We start from the raw sequence: 18,198 nt of genomic DNA, 5'->3' as shown, positions 1-18,198 counted from the left end.
TAAAACTTTTCAATTTTCATTATTTTAAACATTTTATATTTTTATGATTGAAACCCAAATTATCTTGACATACCAGAAAATCTAGAATGGTATAAACCTATACAAAACTCCTAATGAGATAGCTCAATATCTTCTATCGCAATAACCGAGTAACTAAATTGTTATCAAACCAAAATAACAAAACAAGTCTAGCACAGTTTACTTGAAATTCGACAAGATATTTATGCATAGTGTTCTCAAAAATATTAAAATTTCTTACGATATTCTATCGAAGCATTGATCTCACACTTAACAACAAAAAGGATGAACAAATACCTGATGTTCCTTAACATTAAGGCGGGATTGACTCCTATGCAACGTCTCCAACATCAAACATCTTTAAAAAAAAAAAAAAAACAATCAAAGGATCACATGTAGACGGAACGAAGTGTGATAAGTAACAGTGATGAAGAACAATGACAAATATGATATTAATATAGATTGAAATACTGAATTTATTAATGGACGAAACAATGACAAATATGATATTAATATAGATTGAAATACTGAAATTATTAATGGATGAAAAACAACAAGAATAAAGATATAATCAGAGAAGAACTTGCCCAAGCTCTCAAGAGCCGATACCTAAAACACACATAAAATTATGACTGAATAACCCTAGCTAACAATCACTGATATTTGTAGCCTTTCCATTGGGCTTTGGCCTTGGGTTGTTCCATATCACTATTGGGTTGGGCTTGGCCTTAGCTTGTTCTCTATCAAAGTGCAACTCAGATAGTTGCAGACCCCACTGTACGCTCACGGAGTTCACTTAGAATATATGTAAATAATTCTAGAAAAAAATAGAATAACACATCTGTGGCAATAATAAAATAGCAAAATAGTTAACAATTGACAAACCAAAATAAAAAAAATGTATCTGTTATAGTTTTATTGAAATTCATAAACAAGATGTTTGTACACAATGTTCTTACCAACACTGATATCCACTATGAATGTACTCCAATCCCCATGTCAAGCTTGCCTAGTCCAAAGCCAACAGTGTGTTCTTAGCTCTACCATTTGGCATTCTGTCACCATCTTTCTTCAACTGATGTCCAAAAGTGAATAGTATGTTTTTGAAAAATATATCACAATCTCAATAATTATGTAATAGAAGTGTTTCCATATATGAAGTTGCTAAGTAAGGAAACCCAACTCCATAAATACCAATATAATTGATGCGATCGGAGTCAGGATCATAAACAACAAGTGCATTTCGTTCATCAGTGTCATACAACATGTCAATCATAGGTTCGCCGGTTTTTCTAAATCCAATAACCATATGTATATTTAATGGTGATGTTTCTGGTGCCTTAAAAACGAATAACTTTTTAAATGAATTTGGAACACCATGATCCATCTTCCATACACAATATTCTCGTTTCTCACCCACCATATTGATTTCAAGTACCACAAGAGATGTCTTTAACTCAGATATAGTCAAACTACAGTTACCAAGTCGTGCTAAACTATCTGGGAGATAAATGTCTGCAAATTCTTCAGATATCATATGAAAGGATAAAATAATGTTGTTCAGGTCATATCCATCACCCTCGGTCTTACGAATTCTATCAGTAGCAAGCCAGTATATAAACCTATCTAAGCTCGCCTGGTCCCGTGACAATGTAAGTGATTTACGAGGCATATTATTAGAAGAACTCCTCCAAACCCCTGAGCTCAACGTAAAAATCTCAACTTGAAAAGGGATGCACATTATCATATTGTAGAGACAAGATGAACTATAAGTAATCTTGACAAGCATAGGGTCCATGGTTCGAGGACAAACCCCAAAGCCAACAACAGTGTCAAGGGGGTAGTTTCGAAACACATTAGGAACAACAACACTAACTGATTTGTCAATTGTAGGATTCCAAATGACAACGGTCATCTCTTTGTGCCTATTACTCCCTACAGGAGTATTGTAAAAGGAAAACAGACCTTGAGAGGTACCTAACATTAATGGAAGCCTACCAAGTTTTTTAACAGAAGTTGGAACAATTAACGGAAACCAATTTTGGGGAAAAGTGACATCATCCACAATCGATAGATAATTTTCATCTTCTAAATTCCACTCATATAATTCTTGTGCATCAATATACCTTACAAGCAGATTATGTTGCAGCTGAGAGCAGTTGACGTGATAATTAACAATAAACTCAGAGCTATCGATCAGAGACTTCCACGATTTTGAAACTGATCTGAATCGGATCAATGATATCACGGGGAGATTTTTAATAATTTCCGTTTGAATTTCAAAAGGTATGTGGTCAGACATTTTAATTTTGATTTTTAGATGATTATTAGGGTTTTGGATTTTTGATAATATAGAAAGTATAAAACTGAAACGAGAGATCTGTATACGTACCAGGAAAGTAATCTGCACCGCAGCAATTAGTATATCATAATATTTATTTTTAAACCCCTCAACAATCTAATGTATGCCTAACGGCACACAAGCTCAACGGTTTGTTTTTAACGGTTCAAAGTAAAAAGTGTGAGTACTAAATTGGGATTATAACTCAATTTTTTTTGAACGGCAAGCTTCTATCAATGTATCATTTATTTTAACGACACTCATCATTTGCGGGCACACACACACGCGTTCGGGAGGAAACCCGAATCGCATTACAGAAACCCGATCCTTTAACCATCCCGAGGGGCAGGCGGACCGGGTTTGAATCCTGAATGGATCCGGGAGAAAACACCCTTGGGGTCAATCTGGATATTCATATTTTAGGCAGATTAATTAATAGGATGGGCAGAGCGAGGCTCGAACCCATGACCTAACCCCCAGCCTCAACACAAGGTGAAAGGGATGCCGTTGAAGCAATGCTTCGTTGGCGGGATTATAACTCAAATTGACAATAATAACTAACATGATTGAAACAAAATAACAACCGGTTGGCATAAATTAAAAATTAATAGTACCATTTTTTATTGTAAATTCAACCGAACCTTTCTGTTCGGGTTGAGTTTTAAAGAAACTAATGCATTCAATCAAACCGTTAAGCTTTATTTTTAGACATTACTACTTACTAACATAGCATCCATTTTTATTTTTTTTTTCTTTTTTACTAATTGCTACTCTTTTTTGGCACATACTTCCTGAAAAACAACAAGATAAATGGATAAACAGAGGACAAGTATTCCAAGATGTATTACTAGTAACATCTTAGTTTCGCCCAAAAATGTTTCTACGGTTTAAAAAAAAATTTCGCCCCAGTGAAAAAAAGTCTTGGTTCCGCCACTGGGTGGCCAATTATATATATTTCTAAAAAAAACTCGTGTAGGGTGTTTGAGTAGAGTAAACATACTAAAATTTATATGATGCAACTTTATAATTCTTTTATGTACACCGTTGAACAACAAGAATGTTGTCTTTTAAAAGTCAACTATGCATGCATCTTCCTTGAGTAACCCTTGAGACCTTGATCATGTCTAAAACATTTTGTTATGTTTAAATGGTATCATAATCATATCTAAAATATGTTATATATTTTTAATATCCAATAGAAAATAACAAACAAAAATGATAGCGCTTCAACTTAACCCAACCCCCATTTGAGCCATTTGATCGGTAATCAAAAACAACTATACTTTGACATTTTACCCAATAAACTATTTTGACACGTTACGCAGCCAACTTATATTGCTACGAAAAGATGTAATAAAAAACAACTGATTTGACATGTTACCCAATGAAAAAAATATATATATTCAAGCCTTGAGATAAGCATGACTCGCTACACTAAGCAAACTCAATCTATAAGACCATTTTAACCAAATTGCAGCTGCATATTGATCCAAACTAAGCCCCATTCCTCTGCTGCTCTTTAAACTGCACTTGATCTTTTAACTCTAAGCCCTAAGGCTAATAGTTTTTACATTATCCAGAAGAGCATTTATTAATTCATCTACTTTAATTCTTGCCATTTTCTTAAATTCTATAATTCCATTCTTTCTAAATAAAATACACCACCACAACAACTGAGACCCTATTTATAACACTACAAATGTTATGTTTATAAGGATCATCAGAAAAGCTTGTTCTTAATATCGAGTAAATTATCTTGAAGGCCTCTAAAAGGTAACTTCCCCTTCACACTATTCCATATTCTTTTGGAGTGATGGCATTTTAATAGGTGATCATTCGAATCTGGACATCCATCACATAAGGCACATTTAAAACTTGCATTAGGCTGCCATGTAAGAAAGTTATCATGAGTTGACAATATTTTGTGCATAGCTAGCCAAAGAATAAGCATGTGCCTTAGATTACACCGAGTAAACCAAAAGAAATTAATTCTTTAATCTTTCCAAATCCAAACCTGTTGAATGCTAAATGGAACTTTTGTACTATTATCAGTATACCAAACTACCTTATCATTTCTTTGCTTATTCAACATTGGAACTGCAATATTTCTAAGCTTCTGGAAACTTGTATACATTTATCACGCCACTTCCAATGACTATCATGGATCATATCAGAAACTTTCACATCCTTTCTTAACATATAGCATCATATATGGCACAATATGGAACAAATTTGATCTTCTTGCATCTATAGGGAAATTTAATTTGTAATCAGCAGAATTATAATCAGGTTGAATATACCATAACAGCAGCGAACATATATGGAGAAATATGATCTCCTTGCCACAAGTCCCTTAATTCCTCCTTTGAAAAATCCATGAACTTCACGATTGACACATAACGAAAATCTTATCTAAAAATTCCAAATTGACTATATCATAAGGTTTTTGGATGTCTATCTTAAAAGCACACTTTTTAGGTCATTGAGCTCTATTATATCTTTTCATCAGTTCTTGAGTAATTAGGATTTTGTCTTGAATATATCTACTCGGGATGAAATCACATTGGTTCTGATTTACCACTTTTTTTAGCCCACTTTTAATTTTGTTTGTTAGAATTTTGCTAATACACTTTTAATTTTGTTTGTTAGAATTTGACCACCTTTTTTAGCCCACTTTTAATTTTTAATTTTTTTTTTATTCTTTTAATTCTGAAACTATAACTTTACTAGGAGTTGTAACTTTAGGAATTAGAGCAATTATAGTGGGGCATTCATCTACCTACGTAATTTCCCTGTATTAAAGAACTACTTTATTCAAACATGTCATTCTTAATTCACCGTCACAAACTTCAATGATCATACTTTGGGTTCCGAGCTCTAATGATCATAACATGATACTGACCATATACCTATTTTTCAATAGCATTCGAAAAATAATTGAATTCACCTGCAGTTGAATTCACCTGCAGTTGTTTCCAATATGTAGTTCATTGTTAATACACTTAATGATATATTTACTTATCATTTAACATAATTAACCAAGTGTATCAATATCTTAATATGATTCATATGTGCCTAGTAAGACGTTGTTATAACGATAATCGTTATATATATCGTTTTCGAGTTTCTTAATTTAATAGTCTCATTTTTATGTATATAACTCATTGTTAAAATACCTAATGAGATACATACTTATAATAAAATCATGTTAACTATATATATAACCATATATATGTCATCGTATAGTTTTTACAAGTTTTAACGTTCGTGAATCACCGGTCAACTTGGGTGGTCATTTGTCTATATGAAACCTATTCCAATTAATCAAGTCTTAACAAGTTTGATTGCTTAACATGTTGGAAACACTTAATCATGTAAATATCAATTTCATTTAATATATATAAACATGAAAAAGTTCGGGTCACTACAGGTGACACCTTTTTGTTTTTTGGTTAGTGGTGGCCTAAAGGTGGTGCTAGTTGTTAGGATCCCATGCAACATGTATGGTAATGGTGAACAAAAATGCTAGTATGTTGCCTCTTGTTAATGGGTATTTGTCTTTCATATTAGTGGGTCATTAACTTATTAAAGTTGGGTTAATTAAATGGTCCATTAGCTAGAGTAGGTGGGCTAAAGTCCAATAAGGTAGAAAGTCCAACAAGACTAACTAGTGTGCATTAGTAAATTACTAAGCGTAATTAAGCAACCAATAAGCCAAGTAATTATCATTAGAAAATAACAATTATTTTTACGTAGTCATAATATTCCAATTATGACCAAAGTTAAACGTGTACAAAGTACATAACTCGTTTTAAACGTCAAGTGACACCAACAATCATAAAAGTATTCGGGGATCAAGTTAAGTAACTATGTACTTAATGGCACGTTGTAAGGTATTAACGAAAGTATTTAATATGCATTAAGATCCCAGAATATAATATAGCTCAGTATGCACAAATACGCAGTTTCTTGAAAGTAACGAGCATAAAAGTAAGTCGAAAAAGTCGGGTCGTTACATTACCCACCTATTAATGAAAATTTTGTCCCGAAATTTTAAAGAGTGACCTACAATGCTACCGAATTTGAAGAAGAAGGAGCGTACCAAAGCTCCGAGAGACTCGTGGGCTCAGAAGTGAGTTATTTACCTTGAAAGGTACTTGGGCGTATAAAAGTAAGGATATGTATATGCCATTAATTAAGTCTCTTGTCCTAAGAGATCAACAAATTGGTTTCGTTTCTTGTTAACATGAATAAGTCATCTGAATATATATTCATAAAAGGAAAGATGATGTTTTTAGCCTTATAGGCATCTTCAGTAAGCTGGATGCATGAAATGCATCATGAATGTTACTAGACTCATCTAAAACATTGAGCGCTCATGTCGCAATATAAAGCTGACAGATAGAATGGGAAACATGGCGATCACAACATACTGCATGTGAACTTATCCTTGGATGGAATGAAAGCACAGTTCCATAATGTAACTTTATCCTTTCAGTTACATGTTGAAGTTAGGGTTAACATCGACTAGAACAACATACAGTTGTAGCCAACGAAGGAAGATATATATAGAATAACCACATTAGTGTTATAGATGTTTTAAGCAGTCCCTTCCAGGAGGATAACATGATTCATAGATTTTTAAAGTAATTTCCATTACATTTCCAAAAGAAAATCGCACGAAAGGTGTGATCTTTGAACGAGAGTGAATTCTCCATACAACGAACGAGTTGATCTGAATTTATCCTTATACTTAAGGGGATGCGCGGATGAGAAGATACGTTAACCCTTGGTCATAAAGAATGGTTTACTCCAAGTGAAAAGAATCTCAAAAATGATTTCTTGTACCTCCATACTAATTCATAGAGATGATGTTTACGAGGGTGTTGCGATTAGCCGTGAAATATTGAGAGTAGAAACCCACCTAATGCCTTTCCTACAATAGGGTGACCTCTAATTGTACCTCAGAAAACTGATTTATCGGCCCACGTTTTTGCCATGTCTTACCTTAAATGGAACATTTTACGAGCGAAAAGACTTCCTGATAAGTTTTATAAATCTGCCATCCAAAGTGGCTCAAGAGTTTTTAACAAAGATCTTAATAGTAAGCTTCATCCCTAACGAAGGGTGAGAAGGAGTGTGATCCAAACATGGTGTTAGTCTAATACGAAAACCTTTAATAAAATCAACCAAGGAAGTTTTGAAAAACCTTTAAACGTTTGATGTGACAACATAACGGAACGAAGTTCTTAGTAAATTTAGAAGTATGTACAACGTGTACCATTTTGCACCAAAACTGTTTGACTTAAGTTAAATAACTCGATAAAGAAGCGATTATTAAATAATTTGAAGGTATAACTTAGTATGTACTAACCTAAAATAAGTAAGGTTAAATTTATTAACTTAATTATATACATACATATAGAATTTTATAAATCACATAAGTGACAGAAAAATTTTATTACTTTCATTTGTTCATAAATCTCGTGAGGACCGCACAATAATCGTGTAAAAATTTTGATGAACATAGTTTTTCGCATTTCAGAGGTTACGAGTTGAAAAAGATCGAGTTAAAAATCTTTAAATCATCGGGTGACATGTTATTAGGTAATGAAAACTAATGAATTGAATATAGTTTTGATAATTATCAGGACACAAGTCTTTGGGTCAAACACGTTCACGCGCGAAGCCGTTGCTAAAAGTGAGGTATGAAGGATAGAGCATGAGGATGAGAAGTTAATCGCTTCTTGACTTTGCAAAATGTCAAACAGGTTATGACTAATATTGAAGTCGGAATACTGATGGTGTTAATATCACTAAATGAGAATCCCTTGGAATAAGTCAGGACTTAGAGTTATGTAAGAAAAAGCATCGCTCCAACAGGTGTGGCAAATAAGATCCTCGGGGTAACGCAATAATTTTGAATGGTTTAAGTGTTAGTGGATGCCCAAAGGCTCTGCATGACGTGGCAGTACGTACCTTCAACACATATACACACACACACACACATGAATCTCTTGGTTTCGACGGTTGTAAAGTCTTCATGATGACTTGGATACGGATAACCAACGAAAAATTTTATATAATAAGCAACGAAAATATTATTGAAATCATTTAAGGTGACATTGTAAGAAAAGAAACGTAGTTCTTAGTAAACTAGGGTTATGTACAACATGTAATACTCTAAGTAAAATATCTTTTGAATAAACGATTTGATTTGTAAAAGTGAAAGTAAAATTTCATATGTATTAGTCAAAAATAAGTAATTATTTACTTTATTTTATATAACATATATGATTTCAAAAATTTGCACGAATGGCAAATAAAATAAATTTATTTTTATAAAACTTTGAGAGGATCGCATAGTAAAATAGTGTGTGTAAAATTTTGACAAACAAAATTTTTCATATTTCGTAGGTTACAAGTTGGGAAAAGATTGCTGAGGATCGAGTAAAATATTTTGAAAATTTCGGGTGATTTTTGAGCAAAAATGTTACGAGGTAATGAAAACTATTGAATTTAAATGTGGTTGATGCCTATTAGTAGGGCATAAGTCCTTTGACCAAAAATGCATAAGTCCTTTAGGAAATTCGATCTTTATGAAAACATTTGATCTTTTGAAAATTCATTCTAGCTTTTACCCTAGATAAGTTTTCCGGAATAACCCTTCACCGGTGTTTGCAAAATGTTTTTGTGGGTTTTGTGGGTTTCATATTTGAAAATTTTAGCTCAAAACTTTGCGGTTTTGTGTCACCCACTTGCTAACCTTGTATTAGGAAAGCAACACGTCCAGTATACTTGCTCCGTATATTACCTTTCGGTAAACTACCGTCCGGTTGTAAAGGAAAGCGATGAACAAGAAACTGTTAAGGCAATGTGTAATGACATGCAGTTAATCATGGTCCACAACGTGTCAGATGCAATTACTATCCTTTGTAGGAGAAATAGCAAAGATCACCCTATAATTTTTTGGTCTGGCATAAGGTCCTGTCTTCGACCATGCTATGCAATTGTCACGACCTGGAAAATTTCACTAATTTTGAACCAGCCTCACGATACGATTTCATAATTCTGACATGATAAGTAAAGTCCGTTATGTTGCGTCTCAAAATTTTTGAACTATTTTGGTACATTCATTTGACTTCGACCATTTTCGACAATTCACGAACTATGTTTTCAGTATATGTGTGTGTATATATACATAAACTTTAATTATTGAATTAAATTAAGCATAACACTTAAATGTTTATAAATTATAATATAACAGATAACAACATAATATGTATATAAGTATTAATGTATTATAGTGAGTTGGGCTAGTTGTCATCTATATATTAGATTCAACACAACAAATTTAATTTCGCATGGATTCTTTTAACTAATTTTAAGACTATATTAAAATCATAATACTACATGAAACCTTATGCAATAAATAAAATTATAGGGAAATAGTGTCGATAAGAAAAGGTTCAAATAATTTATCATGATTGTCAACAACTGGACGTTTAACTTATTGAGTATGTTTGATTCTATATTCAATCAATATGTCTATAGTCAAATGTTTACATCTTTAAATATTGTAGTTTGTTTTCTTTTGATTATTAGTGGAACACATCCAACATCATTCTTTCTTTATGTTATCATATATTATGCTCTTATTCGATTCTTCAAACAGATAACATAAACTATTTTTTTTTCTTTTCCTTGTGACTACAACTTCTCCTTTGCTACTCCATTTTTTTGTTCGACTAAAACTCAACAAAAATCAGTATCTTACAAGAAACCACTTGTTCTAGGTAGTTATTATTGTTCAACTAAACCCAAACCCATCAGCTTTTAAACCGATCACCAACCCATCTTCTTCACCAAAGTGCAGCTGCCATTATTCATCATCATCATCAACTTGCAAACATGATCAACCAACACTGCTACTATAATGTCTCTGATTCATTCGACTGTATTTATGGTCACTGTTTCTGTTCGATTTTAAACCCACGAAAACCACCACTTATATTGCCCTCCAACTACTACTATGGTTAGATAAACCACACGCAAACAACAAAGTTCACTGTAATTGCATCAGGTACCATTTGATTGTTTCTTTCTGTTTTCTAACCAAGAGCTACAACAAAACTTGTGCTATTCGAAATACATATGCTACTGCTATACCTCTTTTCTTATATATGCGACCAAACACCTGCAAACCCACAAATTCACCTACTATTCTCATTTGCTCTGTAGCTTGAAACCAGTCTTCACCATTAAGCACCACTTGAACCTTTGTGAACCACCACAACAAATCAAACCTGTAAATATTTGTTTTGTTTTGTTGTTGTCGGGCTAATCGGTTGCCACTTCTTACTCGCTGGTGAAGTCATTCAATAATCACCATAGCCTGTTACCAATTTCTGTTAATACTATTGTTTAGGTTCTGGCAAAAAAAAAAATCGCAGACCTGCTACTCCCTGTTAACATTCGAACATTCACAAAACCAACTAAATCCCTAAGATACAATCAAATTTTACAATTTAACAAAAACAACAAAATCATAACTATGTACATAAATTCGGCATAAACAATTTAATTGACCTAATAAGATCCCTAGCATACGAACAAATTAAACAGGAATCGAATTATGTACACAGATCTTTGATTTTATATATCAATCGAAACAAAGAATCGAAACCCTGTGATGGCTGATGATGAATGATGATGTGGAACGATGAGATGATGATGACTTGATGATTTTGATCGATCGAACTGTGTGTTGTGGTCTGCGTCGGTTAAAAACCCAAATACCCCACCGATCAATTTAACTTACACATGTAATTGGGTTTTTGTGGATCAATTTAATCACATATGGACTAGTATTTTGGGCTTCTATAAAAGGATTAGTAAATTGGACTCTATTTATTTAGCAATGGACTTCCAAACCCATTTTAATTAATTAAGGTATTATCATTATTATTTTATTTATTATTATTATTATTAATTATTATGATTATGATTATTATTATTATTATTATGATTATTATTATTATTATTATTATTATTATTATTATTATTATCATCATCGTCATCATCATCAAAATAAGTATTATTATTATTATTATTATTATTATTATTATTATTATTATTATTATTAATATTAATATTATTATTATTATTAGTATTATCATTAAAATTATTATTGTTATTATCATTATTATTATCATTAATATTATTATTATTAAACTATTATTATTACTACAAACAAAAGGGCTATTATTATTATTATCAAAATTATTATTTTTATCAATATCATTATTAAATCTAATTATTAGTATTATTATCATTATTATTATTAGTATTATACTTAGTGACATTATTATTATTATTTTTATCATTATTGTTATTATTACTATAATAATAATAATTATTATTAATCAAATACACCTTTTATTTATTATTATTAATAATATTTTACCAAATAAATATTTGTTATATAAAAATATATTTAAATACATATAACATAACTATATTAATATTTTTATAATAAATACTAATTATGTATCTAAAGTATATAGAATAAAAATAGTTAATTAAGTTATTAATAAAACATATAATTTACTAAAATAACAAATAATATATAAATTTGTTTGATTACAATTATGTATGTTAATATATATATATAAATGATATAGGTTCGTGAATCCGAGGCCAACCTTGCATTGTTCAGTTCCATCGTATGCATATTTTTACTACAAAATATCGTATTGTGAGTTTCATTTGCTCCCTTTTTAATTGCTTTTGCAATATATATTTTTGGGCTGAGAATACATGCGCTGTTTTTTTTTTGTAAATGCTTTATGAAATAGGCACAAGTACTAAAACTAATTCTACGTGGGTTTAAACCAGAAATATCCCCTTAGCTTGGTAACTATAACTACTGGTGTATGACTGGTAGGCGCGAATCCTAAAGATAGATCTATTGGGCCTGACAAACCCCATCCTGACTATGGAATGCTTTAGTACTTCTAGGTTATTTTAAACGCACCTGATCCGGTGTACTTCAAAGGGTAAAACATGAATGTTAAGGCTTGTTACTGGTGCCTATAACTTATAGAATACTTTTATACACTTGCGAGTGTATATGTATTTATAAACTGAAATCTTGTGGTCTATTAAAATATTGAAATGATTGTTATGATAAACCTATGAACTCACCCACCTTTTGGTTGACACTTTTAATCATGTTTATTCTCAGGTATGAAAGAAATCTTCTGCTGTGCATTTGCTCATTTTAAAGATATTACATGGAGTCGTTCATGGCATATTTAGGACAGTACCTCGCAATGGGACTAAATGTTGATGTATTCGTCCAGGTGGATTAGGACGGGTCATCACAGTTGGTATCAGAGCGATGGTCGTAGCGAACCAGGTCTTGCATTAGTGTGTCTAACTAGTTGAAAATGCTAAAAACGAACATATATTTCATAGCATTATTCCTCAAGAAAGACAAGCTTTTAGTTGCAATTGTTCTATTTAAAAGTGATATTCGTTTAAATAATAAAAGGTGAAGACAAAAGACAGATTCGACGAATTGAAGACGCAAACGACCAAAAAGCTCAAAAGTACAAAATACAATCAAAGAGGTTCCAATTATTGATAAGAAACGTCTCGAAATTACAAGAGTACAAGATTCAAAACGCAAAGTACAAGATATTAAATTGTACGCAAAGACGTTCGAAAATCCGGAACCGGGACCAGAGTCAACTCTCAACGCTCGACCCAACGGACTAAAAATTACAAGTCAACTATGCACATAAATATAATATAATATATAAATAATTCTTAAAAATTATATATATATTATATTAATATTTAAAACCGTCGGCAAGAAAGACTCCAAAATGACTGAGCTGTATTTACAAACTCCGCGACTCGCGGAGTTTGAAGGCAAAAAATGCCGCGAGTCGCGGAGCCCCAAATTCTGCAATTCCCTATAAAGCCAACCGAATTTTGATCATTTTTCATCATCCTTTTTCTTCTTCTCTCATAATACGTAAATATTTATATTTATATTTTAATTTTAATTTTAATTTTAATTATAATTCTAATAATAAGGGTATGTTAGCGAATATTGTAAGGGTGTAAGTCGAAATTCTGTCCGTGTAACGCTACGCTATTTTTAATCATTGTAAGTTATGTTCAACCTTTTTATATTAATGTCTCGTAGCTAAGTTATTATTATGCTTATTTAATCTAAAGTAATCATGATGTTGGGCTAATTACTAAAATTGGGTAATTGAGCTTTGTACCATAATTGGGGTTTGGACAAAAGAACGACACTTGTGGAAATTAGACTATGGGCTATTAATGGGTTTTATATTAACTAAACAATACCTTGTTAATTTAATATACAAACTTATAATTTGACGTATTTATATATAACCACATACGCTTGACTGGGTACGGTGGGCGGGATATATATAAATACCAATAATTATTCATTTTACCGGACACGGAACTGGATTAATAGTTAATAGACTTGTTGAAACAGGGGTGAATTACATTCAAGGGTAATTGGTGTAATTGTTAACAAAGTAGTAAAACCTTGGTTTACACGCAGTCGATAACCTGGTGTATTCATTAAACAAAGTATTAAAACTTTGTTACAATTCGAATCCCCAATTAGTTGGAATATTTGACTTCGGGAATAAGAATAATTTGACGAAGGCTTTCGCTATTTATATTTATGACTGATGGACTATTATGGACAAATCCGTATGGACATATTAAATAATCCAGGACAAAGGACAATTAACCCATGGGCATAAAACTAAAATCAACACGTCAAACATCATGATTACGGAAGTTTAAATAAGCATAATTCTTTTATTTCATATTTAATTTCCTTTATTTTATATTTAATTGCATTTCTAATTATCGCATTTTTATTGTTATTGTATTTAATTGCACTTTTAATTATCGTACTTTTTAATTATCGCAAGTTTATTTTATCGCACTTTTATTATTCGCAATTTCATTATCATTATTTACTTTACGCTTTAATTTAAGTCTTGTATTTATTTTTAATATTTTACATTTGGTTTTAACTGCGACTAAAGTTTTAAAATCGACAAACCGGTCATTAAACGGTAAAAACTCCCCCTTTTATAATAATAATATTACTTATATATATATTTGTATTTTTATAAAAGTAAACTAATATAGCGTTAAGCTTTGTTTAAAAAGATTCCCTGTGGAACGAACCGGACTTACTAAAAACTACACTACTGTACGATTAGGTACACTGCCTATAAGTGTTGTAGCAAGGTTTAAGTATATCCATTCTCTAAATAAATAAATATCTTGTGTAAAATTGTATCGTATTTAATAGTATTTCGTAGTAAATATATAACTATTTTGTACCCCTTTGCTTTAACATCAAGTTATTTTTGGCGCCGCTGCCGGGGAGTCTCTTAAAAGCCGGAAGCGCAACGCTAATATATATAAAAAAAAAGATTTTTAGTTTACTTTTATTAAAATTCGTTTTTATAAAAATACGTTTTAAATATTCGAAAATATAAAAACAAAAACAAAAATTTATATATTTTTAAGATTTTGTTAAATATTTAAGTTTTATAAAGTTTCTTTATTTTTATTTTGTAAAAATATAAGTTTTATTTAATTTATTTTATAAATATATTTTATAAATATAAAACAGAAAAAAAAAATTTAATATATATAAATCTATTTTTAAGATATTTTTAAAGTTATAAAGTAGTTCTATTTTTATTTAAGTTTTTAAATATAAGTTTTTATTATATAAATATTTTATAAACAGAAAATATAAAAACAGAAAATAAAAAAAACAAAAAAAAAACGTCAAGTTTTAAACTGTACCTGAGTTGAATTTTGGATCCCCGCGACTCGCGGAGTTTGATGCTTTGAATACCGCAAGTCGCGGAGCCGTCTGACACGGGCCACACAGAACCCTAATCTGCATTAAATACGGAGTATTATTAATTATTATTAATTAATTTGTAATTAGGGTTAAATATTTAATTAATTTAGTATTTAATTTAAGTTTTAATTAATTTATGTATTTAGTTTAATTAGTTTAATTAATTTGTAAAATTAATAGTTTTAATAAATAAATAATATAAAAATAATATTTTTATAAAAATTGTAATTTTTACAACTTTTTGTATATTTTTATATTTTGTTCCTTTTTAATTGTTTTAGCATAATATTTGTATTTTTAGCTCATATTTAGTTTTAAACTTAGTTTTTGCCATAGTTATTTTTACTTCTAGATTTTTAGGCTTTGCCGTAAAATCCCTTAAGTACTTTTTCTTTAGACTAAGATTTAGGTGCTTTAGAATTTTGCGACGCCTTTTTAAGTTTTAGTTTCTTTTTAAGTTATTTCCATTTGAGATTTAGTTTTTCCTGTAAGCTTTAATATTTTTAGACGACTTTTACCTATGTATCAATTATCATTCCAATTAGTAATCTCAATTTGCGATTATAATTTTAAGTTAGTTGTAGTAATAAGGTTAGGTTAGTCAAGTATTTTTAAGTTTTATAAGTTTCTTTTATTTTTCCGTCACCTTTTATTTTTCAACCATTTTTCTTTTTCGATCTTTTTCCGACGAACTCTTTTTCTTTCTTATTTCTCGCTATTCTAGTTTTAGGACATAGATTTTTATTCTACTTCTTATCTAAATTTCTTAAAATTACGAAAATTTATTTTAAGTGGTTAAATTGATAGACATCAAAATTTTCTGGTTCGTAGTAATAGTTGGATTTGTACGTGGACCGGGTTATTGGAGCCAAACAGTCCTCAATTATATTGAGACCAAACGAATCCTGCCCCTCTGCTGCATCTTTTGGCTATTCGAAACGTGGGCAAAATCAGAAAAGTCTATTGATTGGATAACTTATTATAATTTTTCTTTCCTTTTAAAAACTAATAGGATATTCAGTGAATGCATCGAGCAAGACGTTCACCACCTTTTGTACGTTCACCACCTGTAACTAGATCAAGACATTTAGCAAATATTACCACCGTTGATTTTTCTTTAGAATCGTCATCCAGTCGACCAAGTACTCCAGTTCAAATTTCCGATAATCCATTTTTTGAACCCGACCTCACAATTGAGAATCCGGAGAATATTCAGGAACGATTCGTAGATCCTGAACCACTAAACTTTCCTCCGGAACCACCAATCATTCAAACAGAGATTGTTGAGGAACGAACCATTAAATCAGAATCCTCTAGTGATTCCGATTCAACAAGTTCAATTATGGAGAATCTGGAACCTTTAAGTATGGAAGACCGAATGAGAGCTAAACGCACTGGCCAAGGTCACGCAATTACTCATCCAGACATTAATGCGCCAGATTATGAAATCAAAGGACAAATTCTACACATGGTGACTAATCAATGCCAATTTAGTGGTGCGCCGAAGGAAGATCCAAATGAACATTTACGTACCTTTAATAGGATCTGCACACTATTTAAAATCCGAGAAGTGGAGGATGAACAGATATATCTCATGTTATTTCCTTGGACTTTAAAGGGAGAAGCCAAAGATTGGTTGGAATCGTTACCTGAAGGGGCGATTGAGACATGGGATGTTTTAGTTGAAAAATTTCTTAAACAATTCTTTCCTGCATCTAAAGCCGTAAGACTTCAAGCAGAAATTGTTACGTTCACACAGAAACTAAATGAAACTCTATATGAGGCGTGGACTAGATTTGGAAAGTTGTTAAGAGGATGTCCGCAACATGGTTTAGACACCTGTCAAATAGTACAAATATTCTACCAAGGATGCGACATCACTACAAGAAAAGACATAGATATAGCAGCTGGTGGTTCTATTATGAAGAAAACCGAAACTGATGCTTACAAAATTATTGATAACACTGCTTCCCACTCACATGAGTGGCACCAAGAAAAAGATATCGTTAGATCATCTAAAGCAGCTAGAGCCGATTCTAGCCATGACTTAGATTCCATTTCCGCAAAGATAGATGCTGTGGAGAGACGAATGGAAAAGATGACTAAAGATATTCACTCAATACGAATTAGTTGTGAGCAGTGTGGAGGACCACATTTGACAAAAGATTGTCTCAGTATTGAATTAACAATGGAATAAAGAGAGAATATTTCATACATAAACCAAAGGCCTGGAAATAATTATCAGAATAATTATCAACCACCAAGACCGATTTACAATCAAAACCAGAATTATAACCGAAATATTCCATACAACAACCAACAAGGTCCTAGCAATCAACAAGTATCCAATAATACTTACAATCAGCAAAGACCTAATTTTCAAAACAAACCACCACAACAAACCGATGATAAAAAGCCGAATTTAGAAGATATGATGACGAAGCTAGTTGAAACTCAAACGCAGTTTTTCACATCTCAGAAACAAACTAATGAACAAAATGCTCAAGCATTTAGAAATCAACAAGCTTCTATTCAAAATCTGGAACAAGAAGTAAGTAACCTAGCAAGGTTAATAGGTGAAAGAAAACCGGGAAGTCTACCTAGTGATACAAATGCTAACCCCCGGAATGAAACAGCTAAAGCTATTACCACAAGAAGTGGTACAACACTTAAACCACCTGAAATACCTGTAACTTCTGAAGAAGTGATATTGCTCAATTACATCATATATATCTATCGCAATATCGCTTAAAACGCTCTATAATCGAAGATAATGAAGGTGATCTACAAGTGATAAGCCAAGATGCGCGAATTTGTATCGGAAGAATGATTTGCAAAGAATTTCGATGATTTATGACATTGGTTGATCCCGATACGAGTTAGGGTCAAA

The 18,198-nt window shown here is 31.5% G+C and overlaps 1 protein-coding gene across 1 annotated transcript; it reads right to left on the bottom strand.

The window, feature by feature from the left end:
* Positions 1–600: 600 nt before the first annotated feature.
* Positions 601–2,393, bottom strand: LOC139868839 (putative F-box protein At1g47790). Its single transcript, XM_071857183.1, has one exon. The coding sequence runs from the start codon at positions 2,318–2,320 to the stop codon at positions 1,142–1,144; it is 1,179 nt and encodes a 392-aa protein (XP_071713284.1). The 5' UTR covers positions 2,321–2,393; the 3' UTR covers positions 601–1,141.
* Positions 2,394–18,198: the final 15,805 nt, after the last annotated feature.

This window comes from Rutidosis leptorrhynchoides, chromosome 1 (genome assembly GCF_046630445.1).
Source record: "Rutidosis leptorrhynchoides isolate AG116_Rl617_1_P2 chromosome 1, CSIRO_AGI_Rlap_v1, whole genome shotgun sequence".
Lineage (NCBI taxonomy): Eukaryota > Viridiplantae > Streptophyta > Magnoliopsida > Asterales > Asteraceae > Rutidosis > Rutidosis leptorrhynchoides.
This window is presented reverse-complemented; position numbering and strand designations above follow the sequence as displayed.

Coding starts and splice junctions, on each gene's coding strand:
- LOC139868839 (XM_071857183.1), bottom strand. CDS start 2,320: ATGTCTGACCACATACCTTTTGAAATTCAAACGGAAATTATTAAAAAT.